This window comes from Myotis brandtii, unplaced genomic scaffold, assembly GCF_000412655.1.
Source record: "Myotis brandtii unplaced genomic scaffold, ASM41265v1 scaffold388, whole genome shotgun sequence".
NCBI classification, from domain to species: domain Eukaryota; kingdom Metazoa; phylum Chordata; class Mammalia; order Chiroptera; family Vespertilionidae; genus Myotis; species Myotis brandtii.
In genome coordinates, this window is record NW_005364882.1 from 3,022,951 (window position 1) to 3,044,884 (window position 21,934).

The 21,934-nt window shown below is 33.9% G+C and overlaps 1 protein-coding gene across 3 annotated transcripts in view; it reads left to right on the top strand.

The window, feature by feature from the left end:
- Window positions 1-21,934, top strand: part of TDRD3 (tudor domain containing 3) — a 136,944-nt gene that overhangs the window by 81,434 nt on the left and 33,576 nt on the right. For all 3 annotated transcript variants that reach the window (XM_014544922.1, XM_014544921.1, XM_005872676.2), the window contains exons 11-12: window positions 5,063-5,913; window positions 12,934-13,059. In XM_014544922.1, coding sequence (XP_014400408.1) covers window positions 5,063-5,913; window positions 12,934-13,059 — 977 coding nt within the window. The remainder of the gene's footprint in view (window positions 1-5,062; window positions 5,914-12,933; window positions 13,060-21,934) is intronic.

Sequence of the window (21,934 nt, forward strand, 5' to 3'; positions counted from 1 at the left end):
GGCTGCTATAGACAGAGGCATCTCTAGAGGCTTTGAGTCTTTGCCTGATCCAGTTAGTCAGAAACAGCCTTTAACACTGTCCTCCACTAGAGATTGAGAGGTGTAGAGGATCTACTTAATACATAGTCACAAACCCAAACAGACAACCAAAATGATAATTTGGCAACAAACAAGTTTTTACTAAATCATTCTTTCTACCCTGATTTCAACAAGAAGAAACAAAAACAAACAAAAAACTAAAGCAAGGAAGCTAAAGATACTAACTAAAGTTGAGATTGTTGGTGGTGAAGATGTGTAAATAGGGAAGCACCTTATCATCTAAGAATTGTTTTTTTCTTGATGTAATTCATTATGTTTATTTGCATAATTATAATACTAACTAGAGGCCCGATGCACGAAATTCGTGCAAGGGGCTCGGCCCCCGCTGCCACGGGGGCTGCCTCGGCCCCCACCACCGCAGCTTCATCTGGAAAGTTGTCTGGAAGAACATCCAGTCTAATTAGCATATTATGCTTTTATTGTTATAGATGATCATAATAACAATGACAGCTAAATTTATTATGTCCTTATTAAAGCCAGATAGGGTTCTAAGTACATAGGTAATCCTCTGAGATGGGTGCTACTGTTATCCCTATCTTAAAGGGGAGGCTCAGAAAAGTTAAATAACTTGCCTGGAGTTACAGAACTACTAGTTGGCAGAGCTGTGATGTAGCTATTCAGTGCCTTTCTAGCGGCTGCATCCTGCACATTATGCTACCTGTAAGTGCCAGTTGGTGAGCTTCTAAGTAGCAGTCCAACTGTTAATAGGGGTTTTTGTTTTTTCTGCTTTAATAGAAAGATTATTAACTTTAGGTCAGTATTCTGGCAATCCTAGTACACAACTTTATTTTTTCAGTCCATTGGGGATTGTTAAAGAGTTTTTGTGATTTCTGCATCTCCCAGAAATGAACAGATGTAGCTGATAAAGCTGTAGCCAGCATGCTGTTGGTTACATTCTGTTTTGTTTCTCTGGGCAGGCAGCTTGGCCTGGTGGAAAAAGCGTGGGCTTTAGCTTCAGTTAGATTTGGGTTTAAATTCTGGCTTTAACATTTCCAAGCTGCTAGCTTTGCTTTGTTTCTTCACTAGTAAAATAAGGATATTAACATGGCCCTGCTGGGTGGATATGAGAATTACATAAAATAATGTAGGCAAAAGACCTTTAATGTGGAGTCAGGCAATAATAAAATCTTAATAAATATTAAGTCACTTTTTCAGGTACGTTTCTCAAAAAAAAATGAAGAAACAAAATGTACCTTTTTCTACTGTAAAGTGCAGGTACAACTGACTGGAAAATGAATATTTTGCCAAGAAGAATTCATATAAAACCCTAAAGAATTCATGGCAATTAATAAATTCACTCTTGATTCCTATATTTCAAATCATGGTGATGCAAAATATTGTAACCAATTATCTTGTAAACATTTTGAAATTCTTTCCTAAAAAAAAATGAAGAAACAAAATGTACCTTTTTCTACTGTAAAGTGCAGGTACAACTGACTGGAAAATGAATATTTTGCCAAGAAGAATTCATATAAAACCCTAAAGAATTCATGGCAATTAATAAATTCACTCTTGATTCCTATATTTCAAATCATGGTGATGCAAAATATTGTAACCAATTATCTTGTAAACATTTTGAAATTCATGATCTGGTGTAACAGGAACATTTTATCACTGGTCAAATTAAACTCATACAGCATTCTTGACCAGTTTTTTCATGTGAGCTTTCATCACTGTGATTTTTTTTTTGATTTTTTATTTTTATTTATTTATTTTTTTAAAATTCTTTATTAGTTAATCACTGTGATTTTTTAGATGTTTTCACAGGTTTAGTTATTTTGTGATGAAATTTTTCCATCATTTTTGCTAATCTTCCTTTTTCTTTTTTCTACTATTTACTATTAAATGTTACCAGTTTCTGGTTATACTTCTTTTTCATCTTTCCCTTCAGGTCATTAAAAACACACACACATTGATTCATTTTATTCTGTTGTTTATACAGAAAAATATCTGGGTATATTTTTATTAGAGTGATTGTGTACCTGGCCTGTGGTGCTGATTAGTATTTTTAGTTTTGGAATCATTATACCTCCTCAGGAAGGGTGGCAGAGAGCAATTAGATTTTGACTGGAGAATTGAGGAGCTTTCTATTTGATTTGGGATTTATTTCTTAATTTACCTAAAATTACCTTTTCCACAGTTTAGTAATTGTACATATTCTGTTATTTTTTAATAGATTAGCTCGTTTTCAAAATATTTACTTTATATCTGACTTCATTACTCAACTACCTAAGACAAAAGGAAATCTGAGAACCATGAAGCATGTAAGAACTTTCTTTTCTTGGCTTATTGTTATTTTATTTTGAAATGAATTGGATATATGTGAAAACTGTGTTCTTTTAAAAGCTTATCCTCTTCGTCATTGTATTTATTTCTTTTTAATTTTTATTTTAAAAAGTAGTTTTCTTGCCTTGGCCAGTGTGGCTTATTGTTTGGAATGTCAGCCTGCGTACTGAAGGGTCTCAGGTTCCATTCCAGGTCTAGGGCACGTACCTGGGTTTCAGGTTTGCTCTACCCATCCCCCAATCTGGGCGCAAGCAGGAGGCAAGCAGTCAATGTGTCTCTTTCTCATTGATGTTTCTCTCTTTCTTGCTCTCTCCCCCGCCTGTCTCCCCCCCCTCCCCGCATCTACTATCTCTGAAAAGCAATGGGGGGTAGGGGGAAATATCCTCAAGTGAGGATTATTTTAAAAAGTAATTTTCTTTGTAGATTCTTCTCTCACTGTATTATCTCAGCACATTATTGGAATTGAAGTATGCTTATTATTAGTAACATCACTTATTTTATTCTGTAATCTAATATATATTGTCAATTAAATAGATTGGGAAATCTTTTTTTTCCTTCTAGAAAAACTGAAAACAAATTCTCCTACCCCTACCAAGCCTAGTTGAGGCCTTCATTTTGTATATATGGTTATCCAGAACCCCATCTCTAGTTCAGGATGGGTAGCAACTCCTGTGATGAGCTAATATATTTGTACTTTCTGACCATCAGAGGTATCAGTGGCCCTAACTGGAGTAATAAGACACATTGATCCCTAAACACAGCCACTCTAAAATGCTCCTTCTCAAATATCTGTTTAAGTCTAACAACAGCAAATAAAATATTTTCATCTCTGACTTCTTTTGGAAGCTGAAAATTTTCTTCAATTCACCATACAAGGGACTTTACTTCTCTTTATTACATAAAACCCCATAACATTTGTATCTCAAGATTACTGTGGGGACTATTTGATGATAAAGTGCAAGTGCAGATACCTAATACACTGCAGATAGAAAGAGGCAACTGCTGTGCTTATTCTCTAATAATGACTGGAACAAATGCCAATATCTGCTTTCTGCTGAAAATGCTTATTGGTGTACTGCTTATATTCACTACTATTCTTTCTTCCCTGAATCTTTATTCCTGGAAAATAAATAATGCCAGCAGGAACTAAAGATGACCATTTTTCTTGTCTCTAAAGAAAAACTTAATATTGACTACAACTGTTAAAAACAAGATATTTGTGTTATATTTATAAGGCAGATCTTGAAAAAAGTAATTTTTTTCAAATGTCTCTGGCAAATGGTCTTGGCTAGTATTTGCTACCTTGCTTATTTGAAAAGTCTTAATTCTTTGTCACAATTAATGGGTGGTTTGGCTGGATGTAGAATTGTACTTAGAAAATAGTTTTCCTTTCTTTTCAAAGACATTACAACTTGTTAGATTGGCTTCTAGCTTCCAGTGGTTCTGTTGAAAAGGTTTTTTGTTTTTTTTTTGCCCTTTTGAGTCTTGATCTTTAGTCTATGGCTTTTTTTGTCACTCAGGAACTTTTAAAGATCTTCTCTTTCTTCCTGTTGATTTAAACATTTTATCTGTTTGTTTTGTTTTGTTTTTACCTCTAGTGGGTGTTTGGAATGTATGGAGACACTGGGAATGCTGGGAGAGAGTGCTTTGGCATTTAGTTCATGGAGGTCAAAGAGGTTGATTTTCTTGCAGTGCAGGAAACAATCTCACCCAAAATGTCAATAGAAGGCCTGTTGAGAAGTACTGTGACCCTGGGGAAATATAAGAATAATCTTGACCTACATATTGGTTATGGGGTATGACAAGAGAAGCAAGACATGTATACCAAAGACCAATTAGTGTGTTTGGTAATAATGTTATAGACATGTTGTGTGAAACAACGGAGGAAGAACGTGTACTAGTAAATGACATGGTACAAATTGAAATAAAATAAAAATCACCGTGTGAAAAACAGTCATTACATTATCTATGAATATGTATTTACCGTGGTATTTCTTTTGGTATCTAGCTGGATATTATTTGAACTATTGTGCTTAATCATATTGACAAATTTCTGTATTTCCAAGTAGGATTTGCTTTTAATTACTTTGATAGGTCAAGAAAATTATTAACTCTTTTCTATAATGGGGTATTTATTTTGTACTCCAAAAACTTAGCAATTCCAAATCCAGAAAGATTTTGAGAAATGACATTTTTGCGAAGGCTAGAGTTTAACTGACAGTAATAGGCATACTTATCTAAATTGGAGTGGGATTCAGAAAGAAGTTGAACAAGGGTTGTACTTGTGCAGTTTTAAAGCATCTTCTGAGTTAGCAGTTTACAGTTCTATTTCATTAATGTCTTGGGAAATGAATTACCAGAATTGCATATATAACTAACTATTTTATAAGAATGCAAACATTCAATGACAAAGATGAATTGTTTTTAAATTTTCCACCATTGTTTTCATGTTTCATACATATTATTGCTTTACTTCACTAATATGACTGACTCAGGACACTGTACATTAGAAATACAGGACTAAGGAAGCAGAGAGGGATGAAGATAATCAGTGGGAAGATAGTGAAAGATGTTAAAATAGAGTTTGATAATTTTGTATTATTATAATTTTTAGGCATTTTAAAATAAGTGTTAATTCAGAATCATCATTTTAATGTGCATATGATTTACTTTTCAGAGCCTAAATCACAACCGCAGCAGTTTCATCAAGGGCAACACAGATTGTTGAATACTGAGCAAAATGGAATAAAAGACAGTAATCAAACAAGATATCTTCCTCGGAATGATACCAGACAGCCAAGAAATGAAAAACCCCCTCGTTTTCAAAGAGACACCCAAAATTCGAAATCAATTTTAGAAGGCAGTGGATTGCCTAGAAATAGAGGTACTGAAAGACCAAGTACTTCTTCAGGATCTGAAGGATGGGCTGAAGAGAGAATCAGATGTGATAGACCCTATTCTAGATATGATAGGACTAAAGACACCTCATACCATTTAGGTTCTCAGCACAATGATGGTGCTTTTAGAAAAAGAGATAACTCTATGCAAAACAGATCAGGAAGAGGTCCAGCCTATGCAGAGGCAAAAGAAAATCCACTTCCTCAAGAATCCATAGATTATAATAATCAAAAACGTGGGAAAAGAGAAAACCAAACAGCAAATCCTGATCATTTTTATGACAGGAAACCACGAACAATAAATAATGAAGCTTTCAGTGGTGTAAAAATTGAAAAACATTTTCCTATAAATACTGATTACCAGAATCCTGTCAGAACTAATAGTTTCATTGGTGTTCCAAATGGAGAGACAGAAATGCCACTGAAGGGAAGGCGCGTAGGACCTATTAAGCCAACAGGACCCACCACAGCCACACCCTATGATGATAAAGTATTTTACAGTAGTGGTCCCAAAAGAAGATCTGGGCCAATTAAACCAGAAAAAGTACTGGAACCATCTGTTCCTATGGAGTATGCAAAACTGTGGAAACCTGGAGATGAATGTTTTGCACTTTATTGGGAAGACAATAAGGTATGCATGCTATAATGCTACTATGTACTAATATTACTAAGTGTAACATTTTAGTGAAACTGTACTTCTTTGAACAGATTTATAGATATATAATTTATAACAGGGTAAATAAAATATTTATTATATTTATTGGGGTTTTTTTATGAATGATTAGGGAGAATGAGTCCCATAGATTTGGTTAGATTAGATTTTATTTTAGCTTGTATATTAGAATAGTATTGTAAAAATGATTAAGTAAAGTTGAGAAATGATTTCACTTGCCATCAACTGAACTGTTAATGTTTGCTTTTCTTTCTAGTGAGATTATACTAATTCACAAGGAGGAAAATCATTTGAGTGGCCCAGGGTTAAATTCTGCAGATTTCATCTAACTTAAAGAAAATTTGCACAGACTACATTTAAAAAAAAAATTAAGAAAATAGTTAATTATTTAGCTGATAATAAGTAATATAATAATTATTAAACCAATAAATTAAACATTCTTTTGTTCTATATTACATGCTGGCTAAAAAGAAAAGAGGGAAATTGGGGAGAAAGGAGAAGGGAAATATAGAAGATGAGGTCAAGAAGGAATACAGTGGATCAGATAAAAGAGCCTGACTGAGAGGGAGAAGACCACACAGCCAGAACAGGAAGATGAGGAGGACAGAAGGACCCTCTGAGAAAAGGGCCTTTGCACATGTTTGCCTTCTGCCCAACATTTTCTACCAACTACTCTTCTTATCCTTGAGGGCTGGGCTCAAACAACACTTCCTAAAGGAAGACTTCTTTAACCTGATCCCTTCTCCCACATTCTTGTCTTTCTCAATCGGTGCCTTATTCACTTTCTTTAAGTTACCAGAATTTGTAACTCATTTTGTTGTTGTTACTGGATTGATAGCTCTCCCTATCATAATTTTAAGTTCCTTAAAGGCAGGGTTTTGTCTAGTTTTTTTCTGTAGCCCTGCTCTTCCCACAGTGTAGGAATTTAATAATCATTTGTTGACTCTGTTAGTTAGTTAATTTTGAATGGGGCACTTATATAGGAAAAAAGTAGAGTGGTTAGAGGACTGGTGCTATCAGTAAGGTAATTAAAACTGAGGTAAGGGATTTATAGTGACAGGGACATGCATAGATGTGAGAATCAGGTCAAAAAAAATATTTGAAGTAAATATTTCATAGGTAGAGTACTTTCAGTTGATAAAGTACGGATGTGCCCATGAGAGTGTATGTGTGACTAAAAGAAGTGGTGCAAGTAAAGTTAACTGAAGATTTCAAGGAACTCAAATTCAGGCTAGGAAATGTGGATGGATCCTTTAAAAAGATGCTGTAGCCCTGACCAGTGTGGCTCAGTTGGTTGAGTGCACCTAAAGGTCACCAATTCGATTCCCAGTCAGGGCACATACCAGGTTGTGAGTTTGATCCCCAGTCAGGTTGCATACAGGAGGCAAGCAACCATTGTTTCTCTCTTGGATCAATGTTTCTCTCTCCCTCTCCCTTCCTCTCTCACTAAAACACACACACACACACACATAAAGAAAGAAAAGATGCTATAGGGAACCAGGTCCCGTGGTGTTCAATGAGTGATGAGGCGTTAGGTGTTACCTGATGATACCAGCAAGGAGAGTATAGGATGGTATAACCAGGTGGCATAGTTGTTGTTTGCATGTGGGATGATACTCATCTAGAAGCAGCATCTCTACTGCCAAGTTTTTATTCAAGGCCAAAAGGAGGGGATGAGACAGCACTAGCTATGTTTTTGTTTTTGTTTTTGTCTTGTTTTGTTTTGTGTGTGTGTGTCTGTGTGTGTGTGTGTGTGTGTGTGTGTGTGTGTGTGTTTCTGAAAAAGCAAAAGCCTTCCCAGAAATATCACCAGACGAGCTCATTTTACATGGCTACTTCCTGGCTATTGGGAAGGCTTGGAAAGCAAGTACTATTCAGACTATTACTCTTTCAACTCAGACCACTCCCTTTCCAAAATACAGGAACTATTTGATTTGGTTAATGAGGGATTACTTAATGTTTACCTGCTTCTCCCTTATGCAGGGGCAAGAAAAGGTGAAGTAGTTAGAAATCAGTGTTGGTTTGTAGAGCTTAGTGTCTACCTTAGAGTAGACCTTGTGTCAGGTGCTTCTGTTAAGATGAAGATGGAAAAATGTTTCTTTCTGTATTGGACAGTGTGGGGTTGTTGGTCATTTCTACAAGCAGAGGAGGTAAGTGATTGGAGTTCAAGTCAGATAAGATTCGAAAGGCTAAAACCTCACAAGGATCATGCCCTAGTAGTAAGTAAAAAACTACTACAAACAAGCCATGACAAAGCCTAAAACCAGCCCTTTACAGCAAGCATGTCAAACTCAAAGGCTAACATGGTCAAATAACAAGGTTTATGTTTATGTGGGCTGCAAAAAACCAAAAGCTTCAATTTTCATAGAAACATAGGTTTATTTTGATAGAGACATGCTGAATACAAAGGGCTGAAATAAATGAGTAATCATTAACATAAAATAATAGAAAATTTAATAAAAATTAATATTTTTTTCTTGAACATTAACTTACCAGACACTGAATAACTGCACAAATTAATAAGCATAATTCAAATAAACCTATTTTTCTTGTTATCCGAAAGCAGAATATTTCCTGTTGAGCACACCAAACAAGTCAGTCCAAGACTAATGATGTGGCAATTGGCTGCTAAAATATTCGCTGCTGGTATTAGTGGAGAGAAATGCTGCGCCTGCACATAAGGCGTGTAAGGGAATGAATGCAACACGATTATAGTAATCAGTCATTAGCGAACATTGTAGTTTGTTATTAATAATTATGTATAACAGGATATTGTAAAAATTGAGGTACAAAATTTTTATTAAAATGTTTCTTACATACTGTTATATTGGCTGGGCCGCAAAAATATTCGTTGTGGGCCACATGCGGCCCGTGGGCCTCGAGTTTCACATGCTTGCTTTATAGAATCAAGGATGTCTGCTTGCACGCTGTCTGCCTGCCAAAAGAAAATCTGATCCTCTTTTTTGGGGGGGGTGGGGTGGGAATATACATTTCCTAGAATCTTTTGAATATTTTACCTGCAATGCCTGGCATCCTATAAAAAATCATGAGAGAGAGAGAGAAGGAAAGAAAGAGAAAGGGGAGAGAATGTGATAAACCAGAAACAAAGCAACAGAGAAAAGTAAAAAGACCTACAGCTATTGAGATGTTGGACTTAGCAGGCAAGTTCTTTAGCAAATATTGAGTATTCAACAAACCATAATTGAATGGCTGCTAAGTGTCAGGTACTTGGGATAGAGCAGATAGTTCTGGTTGTGTTATTACCCGTATGACTTCAAATACCACCTTCTGAAAGACAGCACCTAACAATTCCCAATTGTTTTGAACTTTTAGAGTATTCTTAGAATTATTGGATGATCTTTTAAAGTGACTACTTTGATTTTAATTGGATATATCCTTTCAGTTTAGAGTGAGGGACGTGGGCTCTATATAGATTTTACAATTAAACAAATGAGATAAACTATTTATCCTCTGAAAGAGATGAGATTAGTTATATTTTGAAACCACCTAATTTAAGAGATAGCTTTTAATTTTTTAAAAAATATGTTTTTATTGATTTCAGAAAGGAAGGTGAGAGAGGTAGAAACATCAGTGATGAGAGAGAATCACTGATGGGCTGACTCCTGCACACCCTCTACTGGGGATTGAGCCTACAGCCAGGAATATGTCCTGACTGGGAATTGAACCATGACCTCTGGTTCATAGGTCGACACTCAACCACTGAGCCACATAGGCTGGGCGAGATAGCTTTTAAATGTCTTGTCAAGAATAGGCAACTTTCTAATTTTCTAGCCAGAGACCAAGGTGAAGATTTAAGAAAAACACTTAGCTTTTAAGAAATCATTGTCGCCGAAACTGGTTTGGCTCAGTGGATAGAGCGTCGGCCTGCGGACTGAAAGGTCCCAGGTTCGATTCCGGTCAAGGGCATGTACCTTGGTTGCGTGCACATCCCCAGTGGGAGATGTGCAGGAGGCAGCTGATAGATGTTTCTCTCTCATCGATATTTCTAACTCTCTATCTCTCTCCCTTCCTCTCTGTAAAAAATCAATAAAATATATTTAAAAAAAAAGAAATCATTGTCTTAATTGCATTACAATGATGTTTTGGAGCTGATTGCTCAATTAGTATAATCATTTAAAAAATTACTCCCAATATCTTGCCATCTCTCAAGTTTTATTTGCTTTGAAGGATTTTAGAATCTGGGACAATTCTTCCTCTAAACTGTCATAGCTAGTTCAGCGCTTTTTGACCTCTCAACTGGAATACCCGAACCACCTCCAAACTGGTCTCCTTGCCTTAAACTTTTTCTTGTTAATATATTTTTATTGATCTCAGAGAGGAAGAGGGAGAGAGAGATAGAAACATCAATGATGAGAGAGAATCATTGATTGGCTGCTTCCTGCACGCCCCCTACTGGGGATCGAGCCTGCAACCTGTGCATGTGCCCTTGACCGGAATCGAACTCGAGACCCTTCACTCCACAGGCTGATGCTCTACTCACTGAGCCAAACCAGCTAGGGTGCCTTAAACTTTATTCCTCTTACACTTGTCATTGAAATGGCCACCACTGTGCTTCTGGGCTTAGAACATACCATTCTTCCTAGTTTAAATCTTTTACCCATAAAATAAATACAAATTCTAATATGCATGTAGAGCCTCAGTCAGTTAGCTCTTACCTTCTGCCCTGTCTAATTTCCTATTGGTTTACCCTTTTTCTCACATCATGCCATAATTAATTTTAAACTCTTTGTAGTTTTCTGCACTCATCTTCATGTTTTGTCTGTAACATTCCCTGAAAGAAACACCCTTCTCAGTTCTTTACTTGGCTAAACCCTCTTCTGCCTTAAACACTATATTAATTGTCATCTGCCCAGGAAGCTCTTCCCAAACTCCTTAGCTTTATCAAATGCCATATCACTAAACCTTTATTACAGTGCTTTCTACATTATATAGAAGTCATTTTTTTATACAAGTTGTCTTTATGAAAGTGTTAAGTTCTAAAAAGATGTCAACTTATTTGTTTTCCTAGGCTATATTGTAACTCATTGTTTGTTGAACTTACCTAATTACCTGAGAAGCTTACAATTGAAGCATAGGTCCAGAAATACTCACAATAATTCACAGAACACAGAAGTATGAGGCTAAAGGTATAAAGGAGGGATGGAGAGATGTAAATGTATATCAGAACTCCAAGATTTGGAAAATCCCCACATGATGTCTCTAAATTTCTTAGCATCCAGACCTGGGAAGGAAGCACCATGGATTAACTTTATAACCTTTGTAGTATGAAGTATACTAGTTACTCAGAAAAATAGATTGTTTCCTGGTAAGTCATATTTTAGAAGGATATGAAAAATAAGAATTTCTGTTGCCTTTAGCATTTCTGATTCTGGTGAGCCTATTAAGAGATACTGTTAAGAATAGACAGTGTTATAGTAGAGTCTCCAACTAACCTAGTTTAAAGAAATTATTCCTTAAGAGAAAGTAGTTTTTCATGTTCACTAAGCAACATTCTGACCTATAATTTAGGTCCTGAATGGGTTGACCAATTAGTGACCTACTCCTAGTTACCATAAGAGAAAATTTTAAAATTGTACTTGTTATGTAAATTAGTTCCTTGTGAGGTTGTTAATGAGCATTAGTTCCCAGAGCCAAGTAAAACTGAGTAAACTGATAAAATAAAGGTGTCTAGTCTTGCAGTGTCTCAAATCCCGTAAAGCCTGGATATGAATTATGTGCTTACTCCTTACCTGACATCCCTACTTCCCCTCAGCTGCCTGTGATGTCAGCAGCAATGAGCCTTTTTCTTTGTATTTATTTTGTCATATGTTTCTGTTTTTTTAAGTTGCCCCATCCTATATAATAAAAAGCTAATATGCAAATTGACCAAATGGCGGCGGAATGACCAGTGGCTGTGACACACACTGACCACCAGGGGGCAGACACTCAATGCACGAACTGTCCCCTGGTGGTCAGTGCACTCCTACAGGGGGAGCGCCACTCAGCCAGAAGCCAGGCTCATGGCTGGCGAGTGCAGCCGTGATGGTGGAAGCCTCTCCCGCCTCTGTGGCAGCTCTAAGGATGTCTGACTGCCAGCTTAAGCCATCAGTCAAACATCCCCTGAGGGCTCCCGGACTGCGAGAGGGCCTCTAGTAGTTATATATTCTGATTAATATATAAAAAATATCTTACTAATATTAGTCAAAGGACTTCAATGGCTGACAACAAAACATAACACTCGTTCTTTATATACCCACTGGCATGAGAATATTCTCTCCTGACCATCAAGCTCTGTCCTGAAATATTACTACTGTTTAGTGTTATGTCAGAACTCATATGGATGAGATAATTTATCTTTTTTAGCCAATTTATGATTATTCAAAGGTAAGTTTTATTTATTAAATACATTATTCTCTTAACAATTATTTTCTTTAAAATATGGCATATTTGAAAGTTCCTAAGAGAATAAATCTTAAAAGTTTTCATCAAAAAGAAAAAATTTTTTATAACTGGCGATGAACATTAAAATTATTGTGGTGGCCAAAACCGGTTTGGCTCAGTGGATAGAGTGTCGGCCTGCAGACTGAAAGGTCCCAGGTTCGATTCCGGTCGAGGGCATATACCTGGGTTGCGGGCACATCCCCAGTAGGAGATGTGCAGGAGGCAGCTGATCGATGTTTCTCTCTCATCGATGTTTCTAACTCTCTATCTCTCTCCCTTCCTCTCTGTAAAAAATCAATAAAAAATATATTTTAAAAAAAATTATTGTGGTGATCATTTTCTACATACACATATGTCAAATCACTGTGTTGTGCATCTGAAACTATGTCAGTTTATCTCAAAATATTAATTAAAAGAAGATTGAGCTTTCAAAGAAATTATGCATTCTAGCACTTCGATTATTCAGATTTCCATCTAATATTGCCCTTTGTAGACAGTGTTGATTGTCATATTTAAAACTCCTTTTTGTCTCCTCAGTTTTACCGAGCAGAAGTTGAAGCTCTCCATTCTTCAGGTATGACAGCAGTTGTTAAATTCATTGATTACGGAAACTATGAAGAGGTGCTACTAAGCAACATCAGGCCCATTCAAACAGAGGCATGGGTATGTGATCCAAATTCTGTACACAAGCAGAAGCTAATTTGAAGAAAATACATAGCTTTGAAAGATTAGTTATAGTCATACAAAATTTTCCAGTGGAAAAATATTTTGAGTTTGCTTAAAACTGGCCATCCCTAAAGAACGATTTTAATTTAATAATTACACTGAACTATAATAAAAATGAAAGCATTGCAATTACTTTTTTTGTATAATGCTTTGTTATATTATTCTTTAAAAATAGGTGCCCTTATTTTTGTTTACTAACAATGTGTATATGTGAAATTAGTTTTTTATGCATATTTTGTTACTTTAAATTTGACTAAATTATGTCCAGCAGTTATCAAATTTAAATTTCTGTTGGATACATGTATATTCTTTATTATTTTAGTTACATGTAAAATTAAGAAAAATACTTTAAAGTATATATGAGTTCACACTGCAATTACTACACATATGTTTATGTATGTATATGTACAGAATAACTATAAATATCTGTTTAATAATTATTTGATTACTTTTGTTTCTAAATGTTATGTCAAAGCTATGTGATAAGTTTAATGATGTAATTTAGAATGTGCTGGCCTCATGGAGTCCATTTTAGTCAGGATTTATGTGACTTTATGTACATAGAATCTCAACTACATTTAGGCAAAAACAGGAGGACAAGACATATTAAAACTAGTTTGATAACTTCATAAATTTTATTTCTTTTCTCCAATTTGTGGGTAGCTGTTAATAAACTTATCTTTAGAAGCCTAATTTGTTGCTATTTCCCTAAAATATCAAAACATACTAGCAAATTATATCCTCTAGACCAGTGGTTTTCAACCTTCCTAATGCCGCGACCCTTTAATACAGTTCCTCATGTTGTAGTGACCCCCAACCATAAAATTATTTTCATTGCTACTTCATAACTGTAATTTTGCTACTATTATGAATCGTAATATAAATATCTGATATGCAGGATGTATTTTCATTGTTACAAATTGAACATAATTAAAGCATAGTGATTAATCACAAAAACAATATGTAATTATATATGTGTTTTCCGATGGTCTTAGGCGACCCCTGTGAAAGGGTCGTTCGACCCCCAAAGGGGTCTCAACCCACAGGTTGAGAACCGCTGCTCTAGACAGTAGTCATCATCATTGAAGCACATGTTGTTTTCTCATGAACTGATTTTAGTTTTGGTCTTTTTTTTACATTTTTCTGACACAACCTCAGTCATGCTCCCTGTCCCCCCAAAAAGATAAATAAAACAACAAAAAAAAAACCTTGTAGCCGTAATCATGTTTTGGGCCATGGATCTTGATTCTTTACATTTTTATTACAGAAAAACTATTTTCTAGGTAATTTATCATTATATATTTTACAGTGTAATATTAGTAATGATTCATATGCTTGATTATTTTCTTCTCTTTTTCTGAAATTTAGCCACTTTTTTCCTAAAAAACTGAAATACTATCAATATCTAATTTATGTCTTTCTTTTCTTGGAGAAATTTGTTGTACTTAAATTTTTGCCCTGTTGATTCTCATATGATGGCTATTTTTATTTCTTTTTTCTATTAATACATCTTCATCTAGTTTTTATGGTAAAAGTAATTATTTATTGAATATGTATTCTAGGAGTTGAGTCCCAGTTTGCTGTTTATCATATACTCCCAAATGTGTTTAGCCATTACAGTCAGAGGTTAAAATAGAATTTTCACATTAGTTTTCTTTTTCTTTTTTAGAGATTTAATAAGAGATTAATTTTATCTTTTTCTCCCTAAAGAGAAATTTAATTTTCTTCCTTCATTTCTTCTCTACTTCCTTCTTCTGTTTCAGGGTGGCCATAAGTGATGAGTACATTTGTCTTTCCTCATTGTAGCTCTTCCATTCAAAGGTGTTTGGTACTGAAGTGATCATTTTCTTTCCACAGTCAGTGGCTTTTCCTCCCCTCACCCCCAATAGTCCTCATTGCTTTATCATTGATTTTAGAGTTATGTAAACTTAGCTGGACAATAACTTTACCAGATGTCTCAGCCCATGTAGTGATTCTGTTTTGAACAGCAATGCGTTCATATTCTTCCTACCCCTTTATGAATACTCATATATACGTTGTGCTATTTTTTTCACCTGTTCTTTTTCTGCTTTCAACTTAAAATCTTTCTTATAAGATGTTTGGAATGTTTTTTCAGAAAGAAGCAGGATAGACTCACTAAATCTTTTGGAGATTCTGGTGTTTCTTTTCTCGTACTTACCAATAATCAAGTGATTGTTGATGTTTTATGATTTTGCAAAAATTAATATAACAAATATTTTTGGATCATGAACATCATTGAAGATAAGATATCCTTTCTTCTTTATCTGCATGAATAATGACTTAGTTGTAGAAGCATCTTATTCTTGATATATAGAAGTCACCAGCTTAACATATCTTCATTCATCTCCATTTTAAAAAATACATTAAAAGCCCCTAAGAAAAAGTTATGTGGTTGTCAATATGTTTAATGTAGAGTTAGTGTAGAATTCTCTTAGACTCTGAGAGTATTAATGTTGGGGTGTGTGAGCACTTTTTCTTTTTGTAACTGGGAAATTGTAACAAGTTTTAAGTTAATCAAAAGCAAAACATACACTATGCCAATAACAAGGTAACTCTAATTGGTAAGTCATATTAGAAAAATTAAAGGGCTGTAAAGGTACAGCGAAGATGTTAGAAGCCTTAGCACAAATATTCACTCACACTATGGATTGTGTAATTTTTTATTTTTTAACTCTTGCACTATATACGTGCATTACAATTTTTAATTGTGAAATGATGTATCTTTTATTAAGGATTATGTTTGCTATTTGCAGAAGATTTTGGAAAACCTGTTTTCCTAAATGTAGCAATGATTATGGATTGAAGATTTTTTTTATAGTTTGCAGGAAAAACAACTCAGAAAGCCTGTACATAAGCCAAAAGCCTCTATAGAAATCAGTTGCCTGTATTGTCTCTTAAAGGTATACGGATAAATCATTAAATAAAAAGCATGAAATATTAAGAGACTCAATGACTAAGTTAATAGTCCCTTGTACGGAAAATAAAAGTAAAAATCTAGTTAGTAGTTTAAATCTAAGTGTTAATATTTTTCTCATGAAGTTTAGGAATTATTTGCCTTAATTCTGTCTGTAGACCAAATGTCTGTTTTCCCTTTCCATCTGGATACACCCTTTTATTTCCAGAACATACTCAGTGATTATATTTTAGTTGGCAAAAATTTATGTTCTGATTATGATTGAATACTTTATTTCCTCTAAAATTATTTACTAAACCTTTTGGTAAGTCGTTTTTAATTTTTTTAATTCTACCTAGATTTCACCTGGTTCTTTTAGGTATCAAAAAAAATTCTTAAATTTAGTATCTTTGTTATAGTGAACTCTCTAATTATCATAAGTAATGTGAGATTCACAGCTCATTCTTAACTGAATAAATGCTCTAAATTGTTTTTCAGAGGTCTTTAAACATTGTAGGATTTTCCTTATTTTATTAAAGTAGTTGAAACACTAGGAGTCTCATTTTATCTGGAAAAATATATAGGGAGAAAACCATATTCTGTATTATTTTATACTTATGACCATTGTATGAGAAAACAGTAGGGGCAAAGAAAACCTCCTATTTATCTTCCCTGCCGTCCCCTCCAAATTGGTTCCTTTTAACTCTAAAGCTAATACCAGAAAACCAGTAAAAAGATGCCACAGGCAATTTGGAATTACTGAAAATACCCTGGTGCTGCTGCTCAGACAAATCTTTTGTGTTTTACGGTGTTGTTGCTTCTGAATTGCTTTTCTAAACCTGAAAAAACATTGTCAAGTCCTGATTCTCCAAGTATATTTATGACTTGAGTTCCATTGAGACATATCCAAAAAATGTTTTTAGAACATACTAGTTTCTAAACTTTCTTTTTAAAAGTTTATAATATTTGCTTCTTGGTATCAGGAAATTATCATTGTTTGGCTGTTGTTTTAACTAGAAAAAATATTGTATAGGTAATGGTTCTAATACCTTAGCATGCACAATATGGATAGGAGTTCTGGAAAGTGTAGATGATTGTTACTGTCTTTTAGATGATTATTCTATCTTAACTGTTTTCTGTAAGGTATTCATTTATGCCACAAATATTCATTGCACATCTGTTAGGTGCCAAGCACTAGTCTAGGTCAGGGATACATATTTATAGGCAAAACACAAAATTCCTGCCCACTGTACAAAGTAAGAAGTCCCAGGTCTGGTTATGTAAAGCAGACTTACAAGTAAGCATCTCATGAGAGTCTTTATTTATATTTTTTGAGACTTTAAAACAAAGTACAAATGGTGAAAATCTTGTTTACTGAAGTTTTCATTTAAATAATGTTTAGGTCCTTATTTATTCCACCTTAGTTTAAAGATAAAATTTATGAGAAAGTAGAAACTGTTATTTAATGAATTTTGTCTACTTAAAAAGTTTGTTTTATCTATTTAAAAAATTAAACTTGTCTATAGGAGGTTTTGGATTTTTAAAAATAATTATAATATATATTTCAGTTTTAGCATACTTTAAGAAAAGAACTGACAATCTCAAGTTTTACTTTTGAAGTAACTTTGTACAAAATTTATTTTATAATGACATCCTAGGAAGCACATTTGGAAGTTACCTTTTCAAATTCAGATATTCATAAAAATCCATAAATTATTCTACCACTAGTAAAAATATTAAAAAGAAATGTAGAACCAAAAAAAATCCTAACCTATTTACTGAGGAAGGAGATGGAGAGTTGTAATACAGAAATTAATGAGTTAAAATGAATCCTAAATGTATTAGAACAAGGTCATATAAGTAATTTTAACGACATAATTATGCTTTATCTAGTTTGTATTTGATATCAAAAGATCATAATAGATATTAAAAAGAAGACAATTGTTATAGAAACCATTAACTTCATAGGAAAATTACAATTATGTGACAATGAAGTTCTGTCAATTAATATCCAGTAAAAAGTACAAGTACCTATTTCAGAAAGTTTTTCATTCTAGATGATAAATTCTTAAATTAATTAGTGGATATAATTTACCATATTTAAATTTCTGCATTAAAAACAATTTGAGCCCAGCTGGCTCAGTGGTTGAGTGGCGACCAGGAGGTCGCATTTAGATTCCCAATCTGGGCACATGCCTGGGTTGCAGGCTTCATCCCCAGTGTGAGGTGTGCAGGAGTCAGCTGATCAATAATACTGTCTCATCATTGATATTTCTCTCTCTCCCTTTCTCTCTCTGAAATAAAAAAATAAATTAAGGTCACTGAAATACATTTTCTTCTACCACACATATTTTGGGAAACTTTTCTTTCAAGGATGGCCATATGGACACTGCTGATTTTCTTTTGCATTATAAACACAAAATAAATTAGAATGAAACTATACAGCTAGTTTAGCCCCATTTAAAACATAATTTTCAAATTATGGACAGTGGAATTTGGGGGCTTTCATGCAATATCTTTAAACTTTGTTTTAATAAATTTGGTTGTATTTGATGTGGTTTGTTTATTTCTTCATTTATTACCCAGACTTTCACAATTCCCACAGGAGGTTATAAATTACACAAAGCATTTTAACAATTCCCACAGGAGGTTATGAATCACACAGAGGATTTTCACATTCCCACAGGAGATTGTGAATTACACAAAAAGAATTTTATACAAAAGGAGATATGAAAGCTGCTGACATGGAGGGAAAAATTATTTGTTCCTAAATGCATGCCATATACATAGATGTGTCTGCTTAAATACTCTTCATATCTACCTCCTAAGCCCAAATTCAGTTTGTGATAACTAAAACTAACAGATTATTATCAAAATCTAGAAATCTAGTTTTGAGCTGACTACATTATTTAATAGAGACATTTTATTTTACCATTTCAGTTAACAGTAAGAGAATAATATGCTATTTTAGGACCTGTACAAAAGTATTACTTGAATTTTGGTACCTGATAACTTAATATATTATAATCTATTCAAAGGAACTGTATATAAGAATATTTTTAAAAGGTTTCTGGATAATCTGAGTTTCCCTTTATTGAGCAATTAAAGTGCAGATTAAGATTATTATTTCATGTTCCTTTTTTCTGAAGATGACTTAACTCCCAAAATGAAATAACTACCTCAGATGTGCTTTCTTTCTTTTAAAGTTATTTTAATGGTCACTCAGATTTGTTTCTAACTTCAATTACAGTTTTCATAAAAACAATTTGTCTTAAATTAATTAAATATTAATATTAAGATCACGTTAGCAAAACTGTATGAAAAATTCACAGCACTTTTTTTTATACAAGAATAATACCAGAGCTATTATGCTAACTTTTATCTTCTAAGCTTCCCCTTTACTAATGGCAGCCTAAAGTATGGACTCCTGAATTATGGTGTTGATTAATTAAGAAGTAAATTCATGATGCTTTAGATTATACTGAATATTATATGATTTTGATTTTTCTTTCAAAGTAGTTTTAAGGAGGCATCATGGGTGAGATCTGTAGCCAAAGGGGGCTGGATTGTTAGGTGAACTTATTTTTCCCTTTGACATCTTGATTCAACAGACCCAGAGTTTGTTCTCTTCTAAGTGTAAACTTTGTTTTTTCATTTACTTTACTTACCAGGACTTTTAAAGCTATAATTTCAAACTGCACTGGATTTTACCATTCCTTTGCATATATATGCATAGACTTGCTAATATACTCATTGCACATGAAATAAAGTAGTAAAACAAATGAATCTGAAGAATATTTTTGTTTTATTTCTTTGTTCCCAATGAAGTTAATCTTCGAAGTTAATCTTATATTGAATAGACACTCATGTGAGTATATTTTAAAGATTTGTATAAATCTGAAGAGGCAGCCTTCTTAAATTAAAAAAACAAAAAACAACTCTGTATTAGTTTCTAGTGAATTTCTGAGCCTCTTCCATCTGCACCCGAAAAAGCAGAAAAATAACGTTGCTTATTGCATGATAGATTTTACTTCCTTTCAGGTCCCACAGTGCACATTCCCTTTCCTAAAGTCGGGGATTATGAACCTTGTTGGTGAAGGACTAAAATTTGATTGCATACCATAGTGAGTTGTCAGTTGTCCGTTCTCCTTTTTAATCTTACATAGTCATCTGTGTGTCTATACTTAGTACAACTTTTCTGTATTCATACTTTCCGTCATCTTATTTATTAGTTATCTCTCTCTGTTTTTATTCTATTTCCTGAACATCATTGGTTTTTTGTGGGGTTTTTTTGCTTCATTTTCTTTTTACCTCTAGTGGGTGGCATCTCTTGATGTATATGGACTACCCTTCCTACTGATCCTAACTTCCCGAACTTTATTGGACCTATGCTATTTATTCTAGAATAATGTGCAGTAGGCTTCACTATCACACCTCTAGGAAAAGAGTGGAGTTGGCCTGTCTCCTTGTGAGAAACACTCTGATGTTACAGAACTTACAGTTCCATTAAACTTGGAAATTACTGGAAAGAGTTTTACACCTTGGCTTGAAAACCTCCCTTAGTGGCCTGTCATTGGCTGAGAGCTCCATTCAGAAGGGAAGGAAGTGCTGCAACAGTGAGTACATTTTATTTGCCTTAAAAAGCAACAACACACATATAGTTTATCAAGAGTTAACGAAGAGGTTCCAATTAAGCAGCTTTGACAATCATAAGAATGCAAAAATCATTACTTTTTTGGATATATTTTTCCATGCCTTGTCTATCTAGCTCAGGGCTTTCTAAAGTCTTCTGAGAACATTTTGAAAAATGCTTGGTTAAAAAAGTTAAGTATGTTTTTTGATTCCAGAAATAGATTAATATGTATTTTAAATCTTTGAGAGATATATGTAGTGTACATTGTTTCACAGACTTATTTGTTCATGGAACTCTTTTTTTTCTGTATAGAACCTGTTATAGAAAGTCTACAAGAGGTACTTCAGAAAAAGTCTTAGCTATCTTCTTTATAGTTTTCAAATCTCCCATCTTTAAAATAGGGTGAAGATTTGTCTATAAAATATATAGTTTTAGATGTTCCAAACTTCTTATTAATAACATAATAATGTCTTTTATGTTATAAATAGAGACTAAATATATAAAGTTAATTTCTCATCAAACATGTCCCAAGAGTCTTTACCTTTCTGTGAATAGAGGACAAAATTTTATGTCCCTTCTGAGAACTTTTGCTAGTAGTGTTTTATTACATTTTAATAAATTAAGATTTTATTTTACATGTCATTATATACAACTCACTAGTCTTTTCATTTTAACTTAACTCTAATTCTGGAAACTTTGTATGTATTAACTTTTATAAATAGGCCCTTATGAAGATTCCCATTATAGCTTTTATAATATTGCTGCCCTCTTCTGAAATTCTCACCTCATAACCCACAGGGTATTTATATGGTCCAGCAATAAGACATTTTCATCATTTGTGGTTTTGTAGTTGATATTCTCCAATAATCTAGTCTAAGGCAAAATCTGAAATCCCTTTCTGTTAAGCTGGCATTGACTACTAAATCAAAAGAAAGTATCAAAGCAAGTTAATTCTTCGGGGTATGTGGGCATTCTTAAATGAGGGATAAAACTCCAAAAAGACCAAAAGTACTATTTTATTTCATCATTAGCTCTTTTATTAATAGACTAGTATATTCTGAGCCTTATTTTAATTTGTTAAAGATCTCCTAGAAAACAAACTCCTATACTTCTCTTGATCTCCTATTCTTGTTTTCCTGGCAAAATAACAGTTGTTATGTGACTTAACAGTTGTTAAGTCAAATGAATTGATAATCTTGGATCCAATTCTGGAGTTTACTTGAGAATTCTGGAGGGGGAAAACATTCTTATTTTAAGAAGCATGT